Raw genomic sequence first — 22,831 nt, forward strand, 5'->3', positions numbered from 1 at the left:
AGTGTAATAGTGAAAGTATTGGAAAAAGCTAATCAAAACTAAATGGGTAGAACACCTAGAGAGAAATGATATAATATCAGACAGACAGTATGGTTTTCGATCTGGAAGATCCTGTGTATCGAATTTACTCAGTTTCTATGATCGAGCCACAGAGATATTACAGGAAAGAGATGGTTGGGTTGACTGCATCTATCTGGACCTAAAAAAGGCTTTCGACAGAGTTCCACATAAGAGGTTGTTCTGGAAACTGGAAAATATTGGAGGGGTGACAGGTAAGCTTCTATCATGGATGAAAAATGTTCTGACTGATAGAAAAATGAGGGCAGTAATCAGAGGCAATGTATCAGAATGGAGAAATGTCACAAGTGGAGTACCACAGGGTTCAGTTCTTGCACCAGTGATGTTTATTGTGTACATAAATGATCTACCAGTTGGTATACAGAATTATATGAACATGTTTGCTGATGATGCTAAGATAATAGGAAGGATAAGAAATTTAGATGACTTGTCATGCCCTTCAAGAAGACCTGGACAAAATAAGTATATGGAGCACCACTTGGCAAATGGAATTTAATGTTAATAAATGTCATGTTATGGAATGTGGAATAGGAGAACATAGACCCCACTACAACCTATATATGTGAGAAATCTTTAAAGAATTCTGATAAAGAAAGAGATCTAGGGAGTGGTTCTAGATAGAAAACTATCACCTGAGGACCACATAAAGAATATTGTGCAAGGAGCCTATGCTATGCTTTCTAACTTCAGAATTGCATTTAAATACATGGATGGCGATATACTAAAGAAATTGTTCATGACTTTTGTTAGGCCAAAGCTAGAATATGCAGCTGTTGTGTGGTGCCCATATCTTAAGAAGCACATCAACAAACTGGAAAAGGTGCAAAGACATGCTACTAAGTGGCTCCCAGAACTGAAGGGCAAGAGCTACGAGGAGAGGTTAGAAGCATTAAATATGCCAAAACTAGAAGACAGAAGAAAAAGAGGTGATATGATCACTACATACAAAATAGTAACAGGAATTGATAAAATCGACAGGGAAGGACTTCCTGAGACCTGGAATTTCAAGAACAAGAGGTCATAGATTTAAACTAGCTAAATACAGATGCCGAAGAAATATAAGAAAATTCACCTTCGCAAATAGAGTGGTAGACGGTTGGAACAAGTTAAGTGAGAATGTGGTGGAGGCCAAGACCGTCAGTAGTTTCAAAGCGTTATATGACAAAGAGTGCTGGGAAGACGGGATACCACGAGCGTAGCTCTCATCCTGTAACTACACTTAGGTAATTACACACACACACTCCCTCCCTCCCTCCCAGTGTAAATTCACTTGATTTAACGGCCTCTTTTATACCGATCTGCCGGTAATAATGACCGGTTTGGGAGACAGGTATCTGGAGCCTCATATACCGGTCTGTTACCTTAAAGTGTTTCCGGGTCTTAGCATCCCCACGGCCCGGTCATCGACCAGGCCTCCTCGTTGCTGGACTGGTCACAGCCTGGTTGATCAGGAATCCTTTGGAGGTGCTTATTCAATTCTCTTGAACAGTGTGAGAGGTCGGCCAGTTATGCCCCTTATGTGTAGTGGAAGCGTGTTGAACAGTCTCGGGCCTTTTAATTTAAATTTTGCCCCCAGGGGCGAGTTTATTGGGCAGCGCCACTCATCTTGTGAGTGGACACACTGCCATAGCAGCATGTACAACACTCCCCAATAGGAAGAAAACCTGCTGGGTTGTTCATCCTGTCACTTGTACCCAGACACAGCTGGGACTTGCTTAACTGTCTCAAGTGAACAGCTCCTCAAACAAGATTAACATCTATCAAGCCCTTAAAAGTTTACGTTATCTTGCAGGTGCAAAATGGAGAAATCTTTTAAGAACAGTATCAATATTTGACAAATAATGTTTTCCTAACTCAAACAATGTGGGGTTTATTATTCTACACATATTTCTAATGTCTCTCAGGTGTTCACATTCACGTAGATAGTGGTCCAGGCGGTGTCCATCACTCTCACCACAGATTCTGCAACTTCGCAACCAACTGTTGTTTCCATTCCATATCTCCATGATATTTGTATCCAAGACGGATTTTCGCTATTACTGATTCTCTCCTTCGTCCTCCTCCACTTCGGCCATAATGATTGGGATTGCCAGCTGCAACCATGTTGTACCATCGTATAGATTCACTGGTTTGTGCTTCTATCCTCCTTTGACTCTCGTAGTGCCCTCATGGCTCGCGGGTCCTTTAATCCGGTTCATCCAGTGGTTGTCGAGATCCAGCATTGGCTGTTTCTCGTACACAGTAAATTTAAGTCGGTTGAGTTTTGTTGGGTTCCCAGCCATATTGGTGTGTCTTTAAATGAGCGTGCGGATGCTGCCGCCAAGGAAGCTGTCCGCTCTTGTCCCATCTCTCGTAAGGGCATTCCGTATTCCGACTTTTACCCGGTTATCCATTCCTCAGTCCTTACCCGTTGGCAGGCTTCTTGGTTGTCTGTTACTGGTAACAAGCTACGTACTCTTAAATGTTGTGTTTCCTCGTGGCAGTCCTCCTTCCACCGTAACCGGCGGTGGGAAACAGCTCTGGCGAGGTTGCGTATTTGCCATACTCGCTTAACCCATGGTCACTTGATGGAGCGCCGCCCTGCTCCTTATTGTCCTAGTTGCATTGCCCCTCTTACGGTCGTGCATGTCCTTCTTGAATGTCCTGACTTCCAGGACGAGCGTGTGTCTTGCTCTCCGACCGCCCCTCGCGGTCACCTATCCCTCGATAGAATTCTTGGTGACTCGGATACTTTTGATATCGTTCACCTTATGCGTTTTTGTTCTCGTATTGGCATCCTTGGTGATATTTAGCGCCCTCTGATTATTTTGTGTATTTGATGGTGCTACATAGCCTTCCCGGTTTGGTGCCTTCTTTGATAATTACTTACTTACTTCTATCCTCCTTTCCTCAGTTACCTTGTCACGGTGATGTTGCCTGACAATACCTCTAATTTGTAGTAGAGTCTTGGGTATGAAGTATTCAATATGGTCTCCTTCAGCGCCTTCAGCAGCCAGCACATCTGCTCGTTCATTCCCTAACTCGTCCTCTTAAAAATAACGTCACTTTTGGCTCGTATGCACACTATGGCCAAATTTGGACGTAATTTAAAATGAAATCGACTCACAAAAGTGACGTACTGTTCCGTTTTCTGTTTGAGTCGTCCGGCCCTCCTCGGACAGTTTAGAGGAGGAACTTTCAATTTACGTTTTTCATAACGTTTTGAAACTTATGAGAATTTCCTGCCCACCTAACCTATCAGAGGAGCCTTAACTTACTGTTGTTGAAAAAAAAATCCCAAATTTATTTTCAATTTATTTTAATTTTCAAATTACGTCCATATTCGGCCATACGGGCAAACGGCCAAAAGCGACGTTCTTTTTAGAGGACTGGTTGCTTCACCATTCCCACATATTCCAACATGGGAGGGGATCCACAGAAACTTGATGACTCTTCCCTGATTGGTAAGTACTCTCACAGCTCTCTTAATTTCAGCGACTATTGCAAGATTTTCTGCCCGTTTTTACTTAGGCTTTGCAGTGCTGCTTTTGAATCGGCGCAAATCACTGCACCATTAGTGTTCCGTTCAAGAAACCTTAACGCCATAACAATGGCAGTTAGCTCTGCTTGCGTTGAAGAGGCATAGTTCTCAATACGTGCTTTTTCTTCATTTCTGCGTTGGAGAGTATTATCATTGATTACCATGTATGCTGCACCAGCCTTGCCATTGACAGGATTAGATGACCCGTCAGTGTAGATTTGAGCTAGTTCATCTCCGACTTCTTTATAAATTTCCTTGAGATACTTGTGCCTCATTTCTTGTGGTATCATGTTGGATTTTTTCGTTGCCATTTCATTGATGATGTTCTTGCATGAGTCATCCTCCCAGGGAGGTAACCTCTCTACAGGCAGGAGCTCACGGGCTTGCTCAAGCAGGTGAAGCTCTTCCAGGTAGCAGACTGATCTGTGATGCCATTTTTTGCTTCTCCTGTTTCCCCCTGAAAGTAGCACAGAGCTCAGTTTTTTCTTAGCAATATCATTGTAATGGGGATCTCTGGCTATCCTAATTGCAAGCCTAGCATTCAGCTCCTGAATTCTGCTTTTAACACTGGGAAGGGACAACTCCTCTCGTAGCTTAGACGTTTTGGCAGTCCTTGGAACTCCAAGAATGATTGTCATGGCTTCATTTTGAATGCTTTCAAGCCTTTTCATATAGCTTTGGGAGTAGGTGCACAGAACTGGTGCGGCATAGTCTATGACGGAGCGCACATAGGTTGTGTACATCATTTAAAGCACGGCAATAGAGGCTCCATGTCCATTCCAGGTCATAGCTTTCAGTGCCCTGAGTCGACTTTTGCATGTTCCTATGAGTTGATTGAGCTCCTCTTTCTTTCCCTTGTTAGAGCCGACACGACGCCATGGTACCGATAGTGGTCAACCCATTTAAGTGTTACACCATTAATTTGCAGTTCTTCATTTGCTCTCCGCTTGTGATGGGAGTATGCCTTCGTCTTGTTTGTGGAGAGCGAAACCGAGCTCAATACATTTCCTTCCAAGGAGTTCAGTGGGCTGTACAATCTTTCCCAAGGTGGGAGCTTGTATTAGGACATCATCTGCATATCCCACTTGTTGTGTTCCTTCCGGAAAATCAATATTTGCAATGGCGTTCATAAGTACATTGAATAGTGTAGGGCTTAAGACTCCGCCTTGGGGGGTCCCGAGTTCCATATTCATTGTTCTGGAGACTGCTCCATTGAAGCAAACCTTGGCTTTCCTTCCTGTGAGGTAGTCTTCAACCCATTTCATGAATCTCCCCTTGACACCCATGCATGCAAGCTCGTCCAGGATCGCAATCCCCTGTGCTTTGTCGAAGGCTCTTTTGATGTCAACAAATACAGAGTACAGTACCTAGCTCTGATGTTGATAAAGTTCTCTCTCAGAGTATCTGCTGCACCTCTGCTTTTCAACGGGGATATTCTGCACATCCTGCCATGCCTCCTAGTCTCATGTGATGTTATTCCTGTGTGCAGGTTTAAGACCAGCCCCTCCAATATTTTCCACGTATAAATTATTATGTATCTCTTCCGCCTCCTCTCAAGAGAACACAGATTTAGGCTCTTTAGTCGGTCCCAGTAGTTTAGATGTTTTACTGAGTGGATTCTAACAGTAAAGGATCTCTGCATGCTTTCCAGGTCAGCAATTTCTCCAGCTTTGAAAGGGGCTGTCATTGTGCAACAGTACTCCACTCTAGAGAGCACTAGTGTCTTGAACAGTATCATCATCGGTATAGCATCTCTAGTGTGAAAGGTTCTTGTTATCCAAAATGTCATTTTTCTTGCAGTTATGACGGCTACTTTATTGTGTTCTTTGAAGGTAACGTCTTCCGACATGAGTACACCCAAATCCTTTACATTGCCTTTTCGTTATATGTTATGATTTGAGTTTTGTAGTCTGGCGGTCGATATAACTGCAGGTCGGTATTGGGTTTGTTTTGGTATCGCAGGCCATCACATTGCAACAGGCCACCGACCTCGAAGGCATTGAGGGAGGGAGGGGAGGCAGTGATTGATGGAGGGATTCATTGAGGGGGAGAGGCAGGGAGTGTTGGTGGTGGTGTGGGAGGGAGAAAGGGAGGGTGTTAGTGGTGGTGGAGGGAGGCTGTTGGTGATGAGGGTATTGATGGTGAGGGAAGAAGAGTGGTGGTGGCAAGAAGGGAGGGAAGGGAGAGTGTTGGTGTTTGTGGGGAGGGAGGTAGTGTTGGTGGCGATGGTTGCCAAACCTCTCACCCATACTGTATTAAAAAATTTAATCTTAGCTGTAAAATATTTATGCCAAAATGTTAATTTTCATATATTACTATTCATTATTAATCATTATATTTATTCTCTACATTAATATAAATCTGTTAATTTATATAAATAATTTTTTTTTAATGCTTGGATGTGCACAAAGTTTAGGCACTCGAGGGTACCACCTTAGGGTTAAGAAAGTAAAAAAGAATTAGCCTTCATTTCTGCCATAAAATATATACCATGTACTGTAACCTTGCTTAGGCATATTGCAGTAGAAGGAAAGAATCTGTCTTCATGCATAGCAGGTTAAAACAGGCAAAGAAAACAGTTGTTGCCTTTACATATAAGGAAATATAAACCAACTGAAAAGAGTGAGCAAGCTTGGAGCGAGGCATTTGGCAAAAACAATTGGTATCGGCAATACTAGTTTCTGACATCAAAAGTAAGTAAAAATAACATAACGGGGTAGCAAATGAACAAGGTTAAGTGCTCAAGAAATAAAAGTATGAGTCGAGTTATATTAAGCTGCTTATAAGCAATTCATTAAACATCTTAGTAGAAATTTTGTACTTTGAATTGCATACTGTTGCACATTCGTTTCATCTAACCTTCCAGTACATTTAAAAAGTTTTGTATATACAATATATGATAGTCTATACATCTTATTATTAGGGGTGGGAAAATGCAGAAACTCGATAAATAGCAAACATACTCGGAAAACCCAGGTTCTTGTTGGACTGGATGGGGATCGGGCCCAGCTAGTCTGCCAGGACAATGTTACAATGTACACACCAATGAACATGACTGCATCTTTACTTACCTATTTTTTCCTTCCTAAAATTTATGAATATTTAAAGTGAAAAAGATCTGTAATTTGCACCATCATTTGCCAACATGTCAATGGCTTCATAAAGAACAATCACGAGAAAGTGAAGTAATAGTGATAAATTCAACACTGTTAATATTTTTAGCTTTCTTCTGATGAATTTCAAAATACTAAAACTAAATATTTCTAAATTGCTGGCTCCTGCTGTTCTTCCTCCTCTCAAACACTTATTTTGCCATAAGGTTTTCCCACTTACCCTTGTTGAAATATGTGCAGGCTTTATACCCATATGCAATTGTTAGAACACATGAAATGAAGGAAAATATAAAATTATACTATTTAAATACAATTAAAGTTGCAAGGTGAAGTATTCATTACAAGAACCCAATAAAATAACTTTAATAAACTTTTCATTAATGACAATTTTCAACCTATAATCATGGATATTAAAAGTTTTCTATATAGCATTGTATCTAATTTATATGTATTTTGTTTGAATCTGTACACATATACACTGCTACTAGAGAAGTATCTACAAAAAAAAAAAAAAAAAAAAAAAAAAATACTACAAGTTCATACTGAAATGATGCATCTGCCATGGTTTCTGATACTAACTAGGCCAGTGTGATGTCACAAGAATCAAGGACTGAAAACGGAAAACTTCGAGCATATAATGAAATATAATCAAGTTGAATAAAATCATGAAAAAGATTGCATGTTAAATTGATAGCAACAAAATATGCACATGAAACACAATACCGCATAAGTGTTGTAACAAAAATAGGTCTTCAGAGACAAACAGCCCAATTAACATACATAAATAGCTTCCTTGGCACAGAAACAATAATGTACATATAAATTGGGAAAGGGATCATCACTAATGAATATACAGCAGAATAACAAGAGAACAGGAAGCTGACATCTGGCAAGTTGAAGTCTTTCGCACATGAAACTTCCTTTGGGTAAATATTAGATTTATCAGAATTTGGATAGGACTCACGCACATTATCTAAAGTCATAATTTTTTAAGATTATTGTTAATATTTTGCTTCAACTTCCATGTTCCTTAAATGCACCAAGAACCTTTCTCAAAGCTAACCCCTAAAGTGAATGTTTTGCAAAACAATACGCAGGTACCAATTTTCAATTATATAATTAAAATATACATAATTTAAAATTCTAGTAACAATAAACAGTTTTGGGTAAAAATACAAAATAAATAATACACTTGGTAAACAGGGTAACAAAATATTAAGGAAAATGGAACACACTAATTGATATTTATAATTAAAATCTTAAATTCGGTAATCTTTATAAGCCTGGTTGATGACGAGGCTCATCATCAAAACAACACAAATATAATGTCAAATAAATTTGGTTATACAGGCCAACAAAAATATAGAATGTAGAGTGACAGTACTTGAGGTTAAAAGCCAATGGTATTGGCCCACACCTTTTGATTTTGTACGGTACCAGTACATGAACACAATTTATACTGGCTCAAAATAGAATCATTTCTATACTTGAGATGTGCCATTTGGAAGAAACTATTTTATAAGTAGTTTATGGAGACTAAAATAGTTCGTGGACAATACATGTTATTTCAGGTGAAAAATGTGTTAACAAAAATCAACTACAATGTCTAATTTTGGCCATAAAATATCTACCATCAGCTGCAAGACTCTCTATCATGTGTCCTTCCTTTGATGCTATTACAAACTAACTTTGCCAAACTGACTTATGGCATTTGCAGATTAACTATTTGGTAATGAAATTTCATGCACAAAAGTAGTGATTTGCATGGAGTTATAGATAACTACAGAACCTTTTCTAAAATGTATTTTAAAGTTGCTCATTGAACTAAAAACGGTTTAAATATCAATACAGCAATATAATTATAATTTACTGCTAAAACAATATAATGAATCACAGGTATAATTTCCACTGAAGATGCTGATACAATTATATTATTGTTAAAATAAGCTTTCCACAGTAAAAAAAAAATTGTTAACATTTTTGGTCCTGACTAATCTACAGCCACATACAAATGCAAACAATAAATAATATACCTTTAATTAATTTGTAATTACTGTACTGTATAAGAAAACTGAATAACATTAAAAATACATATTTTCACTGAACTACATTTTAATATAAGAAAAATTTGAACATTTTAACCATTACGTACCAACAAAAAGTGGATATCAAACCCACATATGAGCATTATATTTAGTCTTGGATCATGATTGCAATACAGTCAATGAGATCAATATATTAGACAATAAATAATTTTAACCAATAAAATTTCTTTGGCATTATAACAGCTTCAATAAATCAAATATCTAAAATTACTTACTCCATCTTAAATATACAAGAAATATAGCATCTCTTCTTTATATTGTCATTAATAAAATATGATTATTTCAAACACTTACACAGTTCTCAAACACGAATAGTTTCAAGAGTATACTGTTTGTCAGTTGATACTACCAAAGTCGCCTTATACATAGCGCATATTTGATAAAACTATATTTTACTTAAAACATACCGTAATTAATATAATCTCAAATTTACCCAAACCAATATATTTTGCTTCATTACAAAAAAATGGCAGACTACTAACACACATTTTACTTTAACAGCACAGGGGCAATGGAAGAAGCTAACTCCCACCTGATCGAAATTCACTCCATATCACAATATATTTACCTAGTAATTGCACACACTTCCTGAATAACAGCCTTTGAATGAAAGAACAGTTTACTTACACAATGGGCTGTTTCCTATGGACGGACTCAGTCTTAATACTAAGTAGCTGTACCACATACAATAAACAATTCAATTACATTCATAATTTTCAAGACACTAACAGTTTCTATTAAATACATATTTATAGTTTTTGAATAAAAAAAGAAAACTATATACTTATCCTAAAATATTTGTACATATTGCACAGTGCACATGGGAAGTGCCAACATGGCATGATGATAACTGAATGATTGTGGGAAGCACAGGGAAGCAATGTACTCTCATCACAGTCCATTGTCAGGCTGGTAATTTCTCCTGTAGAATTTTACTCTGCAGACTATCAGCACTACATGGTAACAATGTGTGGGAGGAGGAAGTCTGGGGATCCTCATTACAGTGAAACAGTATTTGGTGGTTGGAAAGATCCATTCCAGAAGAAAACTGAAGATGACAAACTTGGCATTCAAAATTATCTTCCTCACACTCAAGTTTACAAAGGACTTCTTCCTCAATTTCCATTTTAATATCTTGTTCACATTTAACTTTACACACTGAACCACTTTTATCAAAAAGAGAATTCTGGGAAGAACATTCTCGAATGGATGAAACATCTACATGTTCGATGAAGCTTTTGCCATCATTTTGCATTTCTTCTTCTGCACAGTTTTGTCTACCGAGTTCACTGCTACTATTCCCTCCAACAAGCATTCCTCTTAAGATACTCGGACCAGTACAACTCTCTTGACCTTTTTTGCAATTGTTATCAGTGCTGCTAGATTCAGCTAAATTTTTGAAATTTTGTAGTAAACGACTAAAAAGAAAATTTGTTTCAACTTTAGGTATATCACAGTTCTCAGTCTGTAGTCTCTCCTCACCAGCTGGCTTAAGAAGATATTCTTTTAAAAGAGACTGTGGTTCACTGCATTTTGCACTACATGGCAATTCATACAGAGGGTCGTTGTCTTCCATCTCACTGTTGCTCACTGACAAAACTTCCTCTTTAACTTGCTTTTGCTGTTTGTTTTGCAAGCCCCCATCATTATCCTGCAGTTTGTTTCCCCAACAGAGACTCACTTTCTCTATGTTATTTTGTGTATTGTTTCTATTTGCTTTTCTTTTACTACGCCTTAAATTACATCTATATGATATACTTTTCCTTTCCTCAGTTAGCAAAATCTTGTCAGATTCTCCAATTAAAGGTTTCTCTGAGGCCTTGCGAGGATTACCCATAATAAGCTGCAAGAGCCTAGATGATAATGCTGATGATGGGTTATGTATAGAATTTTCAGTTTTTCTTGTTGAACATGAATATTGTTTACCAGTGCAATTAAAATCACTTTGAGAAGAGCTAGGAACATTCAAATCTGAGTAACAATCAGTTTTAACAACTCTCTTTTTCTTTCTCCTTGATTTACGTTTCTTTGGAATGTCTACAACATTAGTCACTTTCTTGGCCTTCCAACTTGTAGGTTTCCATTCAAAGTCATCGTCTTCACTGTGTGACGACTCAGACGTAGACCACAACAATATTTGCTCCTGTTCCTCATCACTGCTCTCAGGGAAGGAGTTGTTCCCATGCATTACCTTTTCATCCTGTGCACTAAGAGAAAATTTCTGAAGTAAAGCAGAGGAATACAATTCACTTGGAGGAGGGTCATCATCTTGTGTCTTTGGCATGAAGGTTTTTAGGATATCACCTATACCACGGAAATTACTGACTGGAGTCACTCTATCAAAATGATTGCATGCATAATCCTGGATTTTTTGTTGCATAACCATACCCAATAACATAGTACTAAATGGTGCATCAAAGCTTTCAATTTGAGAACCTTCTGCACTGCTGGAGTTTTCATTCACTTTGGTTGGATAGTGAAGACTTCTCATAACATCTGCAATTCCCAGTTCTTGCGAGTCCTGCTGATACAATTCTTCGACTGTGGACGGAACATTAGAGGCCTCAATTTCAGCATTCTGATGAAGTTCCTCTAGAAGAGATGCATATGGATAATGTACATTTGCATGCCGAAGCTGATCAAATATTTTTGAGGGAAAGGAATCAGACATTGGATTTTGAACATCGCCTACTTCATCACAAAGTGTTTTCAAATAAGTCGCATATGGAAAATGCAGAGAAACATCTAAATTATTACTTTGTCCCACAGCAAAAGAAGAATTTAGTACAGATTTCTTTTTCTTTTTTCTGTTTATTAATTGGTGTGTAAAATGTGGTAGAGAATCTACTCTAGTATTGTATCTAATATTTGGGTCACCATGTGGAACTCCACAATTGGACCTTACTTTTCTCTGTCTATAATGTTCTGAGGTAACAGACAGACTTTGTCTAATTCCTGTATCTTCACACTTATCAGATTTGTACTCGGTTTCAACAAAATCCATTACATTAAGTTCAGCATCATCATCTTGGAACATTTCACTTACCGGGAAAGAATTGGAGGCCTTTATCACTGCATGCATTCTTCCTGCATGCAGTCTTAAATTGCCAGTTTCCCAGTCAACCATTCTGCATAAGGCTATTTAAAAAGTTACAATCTCCAACACACATGCTCTGATATGTGTTCTAATTTATTTTCCACAAGCATAATTGTTTGTTTTCATGTATTGTCCCATCATAACTTTAAGAAAATATTTTATTTTCAAATTTTCTTGCAATTTATTACAAGAACCTACATCTTCATAGTCAATATGTAATTAAATTTCTTTTTTCTTGAACAGCACATCCTGACCTGAAAGCAAAAAGATCTAAATGTATATCTAAAGTTTAAAATGAATGTAATGAAATGCCTCTTTCAGGTAGAGCCCTGGTGGCTCCCTAAAGCCATCTCACGAAGATTGCTCCCAACCACTAGGTTACATCAATAATGCAGTGCTGTTTGGCCTACCAGGGACCAGAATTGGAACCTGGGCCTCCTCCCTAAAGAGCTGCAGATAGCAGGGGGAGATTATTAACATCACCCTCATCAGGAAAGCATCTAGTCAGTGAAGTTTCACAGACAACTGCAAGGTTCCTAAAAGAAAAAAAAAATAAAGCATTGAATGTAATGAAATGCCATTTTCTGGGCAAGTCTGGGAGGCTCCCTGGAGCTATACCGGGCTGTTAAGTATATATTAGACCATGGCATCAGTCAATTTTATTAGAATTCTTAGCCTACTGGAGACCACGAGCCAGAACCTGACCTCTTCAGAGAGGCACGAGGAGCAATGGCCTATAGAAACCCCCCATGTGGTTGGAAACATTCTGTCTGCCATCTACCAGGTTAGGCACCCAGAAAGGTAGGCGTCCCAAAACAAACTATAGCTGGTTAAAAATTTTGACCGAAAGCTGAACTAGCAAGCAAAACTCCCCAAACTGAAAATAAGCAAACGAGCATGACATCACCATCGTCATCGCACTCCTGTCTGAACAGATCTGAACAGCTTTCCCCCTCCCCGGGAGGGGGAAGGGGGAGTCCCAGACCCCCTCTCCGTGCCGGCTTTCCAACCCCAGTTCAGATGCTGAACTCAAAAACATGAACACCGCCGACCGGAGGGAGGGAGGGTTGCCGGGGAGCCTCCGGGACTCGCCCAGAAAATGGTGTTTCATTACATTCAACACTGGTTTTCTGTGGGGAACCCCAGAGCTACCTAACCAAAGATAAAAAAAAAAAGACCTAGGAAACCTGCCTCCTGGAACAGGGAAGAAGGGAACCGGGTCCATTCAAAATGTGTCCCCAACATGCAAGTAACAGCGAAAAGTCACAAGCAGACAATACATGATTTACCCCCCCTGCCCAAACCAACCAAACATCAACAGCCCAAGGACCCCTCTGCAAAGCAGCAGTTTCTATGCTAGAAAAGAAGGCGATGGTTGCAAACAAAAAAACCTACCACTTGGACCGAAAGAGCAGAAACCCCCGAGCTGGAGGAGAGCATGAAGCTCCCTGATCCAACCCCCAGAGGACAATGCCAACAAGAAAAAAAAAGAGCCTTAGAAAAACAATCCTGAACTGAAGGGGCCACCACAAACTGAGGAGAAGAGAAATAAGAAGAGCACCTGGTCCAATAACCAGAACGGCTCAGGTGGCACATGAGCAGGCCAGAGGTGAAACACACACGAGAAAGCTTGCGGAACAGAGCAGAAGTGACATCCACCCCGAATGCATGCTGAAGCGGCTCCAGCACCGTACAATACGAGGCGATAGTATTTGGTATAAGATAACAGTCCTGAAACAGCCAAGAGAGAGAAAGGACAAAACAACCGAATCAGAAATCGAAGACAATCTACAAAGAGACAAAAAACCAGCGTTGAATGTAATGAAACGTCATTTTCTGGGCGAGTCCCGGAGGCTCCCCAGAGCTTACCAGGCTGATATGCTAATGTCAGACTTTTGGCATCAGTCATGTGTACGGAGTACTTATGGGCCTACCGGGGGCCACGGGCCAGAGCCTGGCCTCTCTAGAGAGGCAAGGAGAGCAATGGCCTATAGAACCCCCGTGTGATTGGAAGCATTCTATGTCTGCCATCAACTGGGTTAGGCACCCAGAAAGGTAGGTGTCCCAAAACAAACCCCTATTCTGGTGAAAATTGCAACCAAAGACTGAAAGAGTAGATAGAACTCCCCAAACGAAAATGGGCAAACTAGTATGACGTCATCGCGCCACTGTCTACGCAGCTCCCCCCTCCCCAGGAGGGGGCAGGGGTAGCCCCAGACCCACCTCGCCGGCGACCCACACCCCAGTTCTGAGGCTGGATGTCAAAACACGCGAAAACCCCCCGACCAGAGGGAGGGAGGGATGCCGGGGAGCCTCCAGGACTCACCCAGAAAATGGTGTTTCATTACATTCAACGCTGGTTTTCCTACGGCTCTCCGGAGCTAACTACCCACAGAGGAAAAGAATAGGGACTTACCCGGGAGGCGGTTGCCGCTCACTCCTCAACGAGAAGTCGAGACAACTGGCTGCATCCGCCGACCTAAAGCAACACAAGCCCGACTGGGCCCAGAAACGTTTACAAGGTAACGAGCAGCCAGGACCCTGTTCGACCGCCAAAACTCGCGACTCGAAGCCTCCGCACAGAGCTGTGAGCTCGACGGAAGGACGGACCTCACCATCCCTGGCCGGCCTGATGAGCACTGGACACAAAGCCCCAGCCAAGAGACGACGCGTCCTTGAACACATCGAGCGAGGGCTCGGGTAGGCGCTAAGGCACTGAACCCCGAAAAACCCGAAGAGGAAGCTTCTATATATATATATATATATATATATATATATATATATATATATATATATATATATATATAATATATATAATATATAATATATATAATATATAATATTATATATATATATATATGTCGTACCTAGTAGCCAGAACGCCGTAGTCGGCCTACTATGCAAGGCCCGATTTGCCTAATAAGTCAAGTTTTCCTGAATTAATATATTTTCTCTATTTTTTTTCTTATGAAATGATAAAGGTTCCCATTTCATTATGTGTGAGGTCAATTTTTGTTATTGGAGTTAAAATTAACGTAGATATATGACCGAACCTAACCAACCCTACCTAACCAAACCTAACCTATCTTTATAGGTTAGGTTAGGTAGCCGAAAAAGTTAGGTTAGGTTAGGTAGGTTAGATAGTCGAAAAACAATTAATTCATGAAAACTTGGCTTATTAGGCAAATCGGGCCTCGCATAGTAGGCTGAGTAGTGCGTTCTGGCTACTAGGTACGACATATATATATATATATATATATATATATATATATATAAATATATATATATATATATATATATATGTCGTACCTAATAGCCAGAACGCACTTCTCAGCCTACTATTCAAGGCCCGATTTGCCTAATAAGCCAAGTTTTCATGAATTAATGTTTTTTCGTCTACCTAACCTACCTAACCTAACCTAACCTAGCTTTTCTTGGCTACCTAACCTAACCTTACCTATAAATATAGGTTAGGTTAGGTTAGGTAGGGTTGGTTAGGTTCGGTCATATATCTGCGTTAATTTTAACTCCAATAAAAAAAAATTGACCTCATACATAGAGAAAAGGGTTGCTTTATCATTTCATAAGAAAAAAATTATAGTAAATATATTAATTCAGGAAAACTTGGCTTATTAGGCAAATCGGGCTATGAATAGTAGGCTGAGAAGTGAGTTCTGGCTACTAGGTACGACATATATATATATATATATATATATAAATATATATATATATATATATATATATATATATATATATATATATATAAATATATATATATATATATTATATATATATATATATTATATATATATATGTCGTACCTAGTAGCCAGAACGCACTTCTCAGCCTACTATGCAAGGCCCGATTTGCCTAATAAGCCAAGTTTTCCTGAATTAATATATTTTCTCTAATTTTTTTCTTATGAAATGATAAAGGCACCCATTTCATTATGTATGAGGTCAATTTGTCTTTATTGGAGTTAAAATTAGCGTAGATATATGACCGAACCTAATCAACCCTACCTAACCTAACCTAACCTATCTTTATAGGTTAGGTTAGGTTAGGTAGCCGAAAACATTAGGTTAGGTTAGGTTAGGTAGCCGAAAAAATATTAATTCATGAAAACTTGGCTTATTAGGCAAATCGGGCCTTGCATAGTAGGCTGAGAAGTGCGTTCTGGCTACTAGGTACGACATATATATATATATATATATATATATATATATATGCATGCAGTATATGTTTAGATGTAATAAACTTGCTATTTTAAGATATACATAGTTGTGTAAGTGAATCCCTTCTCAATCATATAAATCTGTAATTCCCACAAATGGGATCCATATTATGTTAGCACTACACCAAATAAAAATATTGATGACAACCAAAACTCTGATTCGTTGCTTAGAGTTGTTGGTGGAGTTAGACATGACCTATAATTGGGCGAAGCTTACTTTGGATTTTGTGCTGTTGTTCTAATTACTTTACACTTGTTGATAACCACTGCGAGCAGTTGACCATTCTGCACTAGCATTATTGCACGCAGAGGTGGTCCAAGCAAAGAAATTTTAGAAAGCAATAGCTCTGAAAATATTTTATCAGGCCCCACTTTATAAATATTATTATTCAATTCCTTCACCTGAGAACAAGATCTTGTTCAGTTGGAATGAATATACTGAATTACAATATAAAATATCACAATTAATAAGATAATTTAATACATACTACACTCACTCCAATGCAAATTCATAAGTGCTGAGTAATTTCTTGTCTTTCAAAGCTTCATTTTTGGAGTCAGTAAAGTAATGGCATCTAATAGCACCAAAATTGTCAAGTTGGGTATGCAGCACCTGAAATCAAAATAACTATAAAAATATAAAAAATTGACAGGAAAGATGATTATCAAAAGACGACATTATGTCTGGAAGACTATTTAGCACTATATCATAGAACTATCACAAAACCAGCGTTGAATGCAATGAAACGCCATTTTCTGGGTGTGACCTGGAGGCTCCCCAGAGCTATCCAGGCCTATATGGATATATTAGCTTTCTGGCATCAAAGTGCATGGAGTTCGGCCTACCGGGGACCATGATCCAGAACCTGGCCCCCTCAGAGAGGCACGAGGAGCCTATAGAAGCCCCCATGTGGATGGGAGCATTCTATGTCTGCCATCGACTGGGGTCAGGCACCCAGAAAGGTAAGTGCCCCAAAACAAATCCCTATTCTAGTGAAAATATTGCTATTGAAAGTCGAATGAGTGGACAGAACTCGACAAATGAAACTTGGCAAACTAGCATGATGTCATCACGTAGCCGCGCCGCTGTCTGTGCAACCCCCTCCTCCCCGAGAGGGGAAAGGGGGAGCCTCAGACCCTCGTGCCAGCGATCCACCCTTCAGTTCTGAGGCTGGATGTCAAAACATGCGAAAACACCGCCGACAGGAGGGAAGAAGGGATGCTGGGAGCCTCCGGGTCAAACCCAGAAAATGGTGTTTCATTACATTCAATGATGGTTTTCTGGGGGAAGCCCCATTGACTCCCCCTAAAACTACCCAAAGACAACAGAAAACAGGGACTTACCCGTGAGGCAGTCGAACCTCAATCCTCTACATAAAGTCAAGGCAACTGGCTGCAACCGCCGACCCAATGCAACAGGCCCTACGAGGCCCTGGAACATTGACAAGGTAACGAGCGGCCAGGATCCTGTTCAACTTCCATAAACCCCGCACCTAAATGTCAACCTAAGACATGTTACTGAAGACCGCAGCTAAAGCAGCAAACTTCCGAATAATGTGGGCACGAGGATAGACCGCAGGCTGGTTAAACTTGATAACCCAGCGGACGACCTGGGAGACCTGTGCCCAAGAACAGAGGAGAAGAAGGAAAATCGGGTCAACCCAAAGCACGTCCCCGGCCACCAAAGCCATGGCGTGTAGATAACAGCGGAAAGCCGCAACCGGACACAACATATGATGCACCCCTCCGGCCTGTCCAACCAAGCATCGACAACCCAAGGACCTTTTTGGAATGCAGCAGACTCATTCTTTACCAGAAAAGGAGACGGCTCCAAATGAACAAACCTACCACCTGGATCAAAAGAGCAGAAACCTCTTGGCCGGAGGAGAGTATGAAACTCCCTGACCCGACCCCCAGAGGTCAATGCCAACAGGAAACGAGCCTTAGAAAAACAATCATGAACCGAAGGGGCCACTACAAACCGAGGAGAAGAAAGAAAAAAAAAAGTACACCCTGTCCAATGACCAGGATTGCTCAGGCGGCACATGAGCAGGCCGGAGGTGAAACAACATACGAGACAGCTTGTGGAACAGAGCAGAAGTAATATCAATACTGAATGCAAGCTGCAGCGACTTCGCCAGTGCCACACAATACGAAGCGACAGTATTCGGCATAAGATGACGGTCCTGAAACAACCACGAAAGGAAGGACAAGATAACCCTATCAGAGACCAAAGTACACCTATGCAGAGATAGGAAAAAATGGAAGGACTGCCAGGCAACTTCTTACTGCCGCCGAGACAAAGCATGCAGGTGGGAAACCATCAATGATGGCACCTGCGCACCATACAAGTGATGATAGATTTGAGTTGAAAAACCAGACACGAAGACTTGAGGAGAAGAATGAACCAGCTTCGTACCAGACTGGACCGATCTGCTGAAAGAGGCGGAGCAGCTGGAAGACCCTTGGGTTTGGACACCAAGCAAGCAGCACCTGAACCTAAGGCTGGACCGGCCACCAAGGATCAGGAGGACAACTCTACCCTGGTAAGTCTCCGAGCGAGCCAGGACCTGGAGTAACAGCTGAACTGGGGGTAAGAGGTACAGGTAACCCCACCACGCCCAGTCCTACCTGAAGGCGTCGATCCCGACAGCCTCACAGTCGAGGAAGGGCCCCACATATACTGGGAGACACCTCGACTACGTCGATATGAAGAGGTCCACTTCTGGAGGTCTCGAACGTCTGGCAGAGCCAAGTGAACGAGTTGACGTCGACCGTCCATTCGGTGGACTGGGGAATGAACTGTGACAGGCCGTCTACCAAGACTTTGGACACCCCCAAACATGAACTGCTAGGAGAGCCAAACCCCGAGAACTCAGCAGACGAGTCGTCCGAAGCGACCAGCCCCAAAGAGCCAAGGACCGTAGCGAAACCCCGCGGTTCAGGCAATGAACCACCAGGGAACAGTTCGAATAGAACCGGAGCATCAATTTGCAATCAACCCGAATCCTCCAGAGCGACTGCCACACAGCTGCGAACTCCCGCACCGTGCTGTGAGCACGACGGAAGGACGGACCTCATTGTCCCTGGCCAGCCTGGTGAGCACTGGTCACAAAGCCCAAGCCAAGAGACGACACATCCGTGAACACCGGCTCTGACGACCGCTCTGTCAACGCCCACTTTTTGCCAGACTTCCTCGGTCAATTGCGCCCAAAATATGTCACCTACGATTTCTTTTTTATTTTTCCCATGCTCAGGGGACACAAATTAACATGTTTAGAAGACGAAAAAAAAAATTTTGAATTTTTTTTTCTTGTGCACAGGGGTGTAAATGTCCTCAGGACCCCTGAGCAGTGGAAGGGTTAAGTATTGTACCTAGAACTTATCGTTAAACATGTTATTTTAAGTTGCTCAATCAAAGATTTTATTAATATTTGCCTGCAGTTTTTCAGTGTCTTCTATAGAGGCAATTTTCATGCTGATTTTTGTATCATCTGCAAAAGATGACATGAAGCTGTGACTAGTATTTTTGTCTATATATCCAAATTAAGAATGAGAAATAGCAGTGGTGCAAGGACTGTGTCCTGGAATACAGAGCTTTTCACTGCACTTGACCTTGCTCTTATTTGATTCACCATCACTCTCTGCATTCTGTTTGACAAAACGTTAAAAATCCAATGCCCCACTTTACCCAGTATTCTTATTGATCTCCTTTTATGGGCTATCGCTTCATGGTCACATTTGTCGAATGCCTTTACAAAGTCTGTGTATACAACATCTGCATTTTGCTCATCTCCTAAGGCTTCCATGATTTTGTCATAGTGGTTGTGTAACTGTGACAGGATCTTCCCGCTCTAAATCCATGTTGTCCTGGGTTGTGTAGTCCATCATTTTCCATAAAGCTGGAAATTTGATTCCTATTAATTCTTTCAAAAACTTTTATTGTGTGTGTGATGTTAGCGCAACTAGTCTATAGTTTTTTGCCAAAGCTTTACTATCTCACTTGTGCAGAGGAGCTATATCTGCTGATATAAGTGCTGTTGGTATCTCCCCTGTATCCAAGCTCTTTCTCCATATTACATTAAGCGATCGCGCTACTGGTACTTACATTTCTTTATGAATATTGAATTTCACGAGTCAGGACCAAGGGCAGAGAGCATGGGCATGTTGTAAATTTCCCTTTCAAAGTCTTCCGAGTTTGCGTTCATATCCGTTATATAATCTGCAGCTTGGAGGTCATTCATAAAGAAGCTGTCTGAACTTCAACTTTCATGCTGTTCATTGGTGTGCTAAACATAGCCTCATATTGGTCTTTTAGAATTCCACTAATTTTTTTGTTTTGTTCTAATTGTTCTAATTAGAAGACATTAGTATTTTGTCTAATTTCTTAGATGTTCTGGGAAGAGGAAAGTATTAGAATGCAGCACCTCATTTCCCAGAAAATGTCTAAAAATACTTAGGAAGGGGAAATATAATTTTGGATCAACATGCAGGTATATACCTGTATTTGCATCCAGACATTCTTTCCCTCACTCGAGAAAGGCAAATGATATGAGCTCAGCTGCCCAGACTTTCACATGAAAAGTACAGAATGTTACACAAAGTGTGGCAAACAGGAAAATGGCATTGGAAGAGTCAAATAATTTTACAGACCAAGAAGAAAGAGGAGCTTGTGCAGAAATGCATGCAGGAGAATTCATGAACAGAGATATATGGCTATAAAAATATAATCTATAGAGATGTGATAGGACAAATAGATCACAGAGTAGATTTGCATTGTTCATTTGAGAGGACCGCGTATGCTCGAAACTCCTTAACTCTATAAATGAGGTGGTAGAGGTACTCGGGGTAAAACTGGACTGGGAGGACTGAAAACAGGAGATGGTTTTTACACCCACAGGGTTATAAACCCATGGCACCACATACCTGCCGAAGCTGTAGATGTCAAAACCATTAAATTTTAAAATCCAGCTGGAAAAAATCATTAGGGCAAATGTTGGAACCTTTGACAAGCCACTGGCTTGCTGTCCTCATTGAGGCCACTAGAATGTTAGTGGCCCTCAAGTAAATTCAGATAAATTCCTTAAGATATCATGCTGACAAAATATCAAAATAAAATGGGAAGACTGTGATTTACACCCTCTAGACGATAGAAGGTATTTACGTAGTGTGGAAAATATCCATAAGAAAATTAGCAATTGTAATAATGTTGTTGTCTAATTTCATGTGCCAAGAAATCAATTATAATTATTTCCTATGTGAAACTGCACGTTTATCAGCTCCATTACTCAAATGATATTAGTTAGATATCTTAAAGCCAAAATTAAATACATAAAAGCCTGTTTCTATTAAATACACTTCAAGTTACAGTACTTTTCAGTCAGGTGGGATAGATACAGGTCACCTTGAAAACGAGATGGTTCACCATAGATTTTAAAAGATACCAAGCCTACCTTGGCCTAATACAACATTTTCTAAAGCAATCCAATTTAAATTAACCCAACCTAACCTGACAATCTAACCTAGCTTAACCTAACAATATACGCAGTTTAATTAGAAAATGAGTTTTGTCGAAACACCTAATTCCTGTGCGCGATCTGACCAAACTGTGGGATGATTGTCCATCGTTGGAGACAGGAAGCCTGTTAGGCTTATCAAGGTCACCCAGGCCAACCACTGACATGCTCTATGCTACACCCCACAAAAGTTACTGAACCCCCAGGTAACTATTCACTGCTAGCTGAACAGAAGCATCAAGTGAAGGGAATCAAGCCCAAGAACCTTCAATTGTGAACTGACTAAGCTGACCACTGAACTACAGGTAACTTGGACATGACCCCACAACCATTTGAACCCTACGGCCAGGTGGGATAACCCTACAATGACCCCATAAAGATAAGAGGATACACTGCACCAACCCTTTTCACCCCTAGCAGCCGTCATCTACCGGGGAGCAGTGACCCCCTCCACGCAGATAACGCCCCTCACAGCTGCTGGAGGTGTCATGGGGCGAGTGGGGGGCGCGGGCGGGGTGTGGGCGCACCTATTGTACAGGTGAAATCGGTGGCGAGGCGTAAGTGGGACAGAAAACACCTTCTCCGACTTCGATCCGATGCCCAACGGTTGATCAACAAACGAAAGCTGTCAGAGGTGATTGTCTCTCTCACACGGGGTCACTATTCCAGCTCGCCGCCCCCCCCCCCCCCCTTTCCAAAAAAAATGAACCCCAAAGTCAACCCTCAACCTCCTCTAATTTACCGATCAGTGTTTACAGAAGAATGACTAGCTCCTTATGCCTCTCCTACTAGCCTTGTACCTGTTGGCTTTTATCTTAACTATTCTGATTTTTAAATTCTTTGTCGGAATTTAAAGTTGTGGATGGAGGTGGCTTCCACAAATTCTTCTTTTATATCATTCCACTCGATTACCTGTACAGGGCATGAGTACTTCCTTACGTCCCTTCGACTTATTTGCGTTTCCAGCTTCCACATGTGTCCTCTTCTCTTGCTTTCTCTTAATTTAGAGGCTACCCTTTACCTGAATTTATCTGAGTTTACGTGAGGGCCATTAACACTCCAGTGGCCTCGACGAAGACAGGAGGCCTAAGTTTGTTAAAGGTCCCTCCATTTGCCCTGATGATTACCAAAGTTGATACCAACTTTAATTTACAAAAAAGCCTCCAGA

General features: G+C 40.7%; 1 protein-coding gene across 4 annotated transcripts; it reads right to left on the minus strand.

The window, feature by feature from the left end:
- Window positions 1-7,056: 7,056 nt before the first annotated feature.
- On the minus strand, window positions 7,057-22,330 carry LOC123764003 (uncharacterized). 4 transcript variants are annotated; one of them, XM_045751436.2, is made up of 3 exons: window positions 22,191-22,330; window positions 16,645-16,760; window positions 7,057-12,167 (listed from the first exon to the last, which is right to left on the minus strand). In XM_045751436.2, the coding sequence occupies exon 3, from the start codon at window positions 11,941-11,943 to the stop codon at window positions 9,721-9,723; it is 2,223 nt and encodes a 740-aa protein (XP_045607392.2). In that variant the 5' UTR covers window positions 11,944-12,167; window positions 16,645-16,760; window positions 22,191-22,330; the 3' UTR covers window positions 7,057-9,720. The 4 variants fall into 4 exon arrangements, with proteins under 4 accessions (XP_045607392.2, XP_045607391.2, XP_069186245.1 ...); XM_045751435.2 differs by having other exon boundaries at window positions 16,636-16,760; XM_069330144.1 differs by having other exon boundaries at window positions 22,066-22,318.
- Between the last annotated feature and the right edge of the window lie 501 nt (window positions 22,331-22,831).

This window comes from Procambarus clarkii, chromosome 23 (genome assembly GCF_040958095.1).
Source record: "Procambarus clarkii isolate CNS0578487 chromosome 23, FALCON_Pclarkii_2.0, whole genome shotgun sequence".
Classification (NCBI taxonomy): Eukaryota; Metazoa; Arthropoda; class Malacostraca; order Decapoda; family Cambaridae; genus Procambarus; species Procambarus clarkii.

What these genes read in the sequence shown, in the direction of transcription:
- LOC123764003 (XM_045751436.2), bottom strand. Translation starts at nt 11,943, where the DNA reads ATGGTTGACTGGGAAACTGGCAATTTAAGACTGCATGCAGGAAGAATG.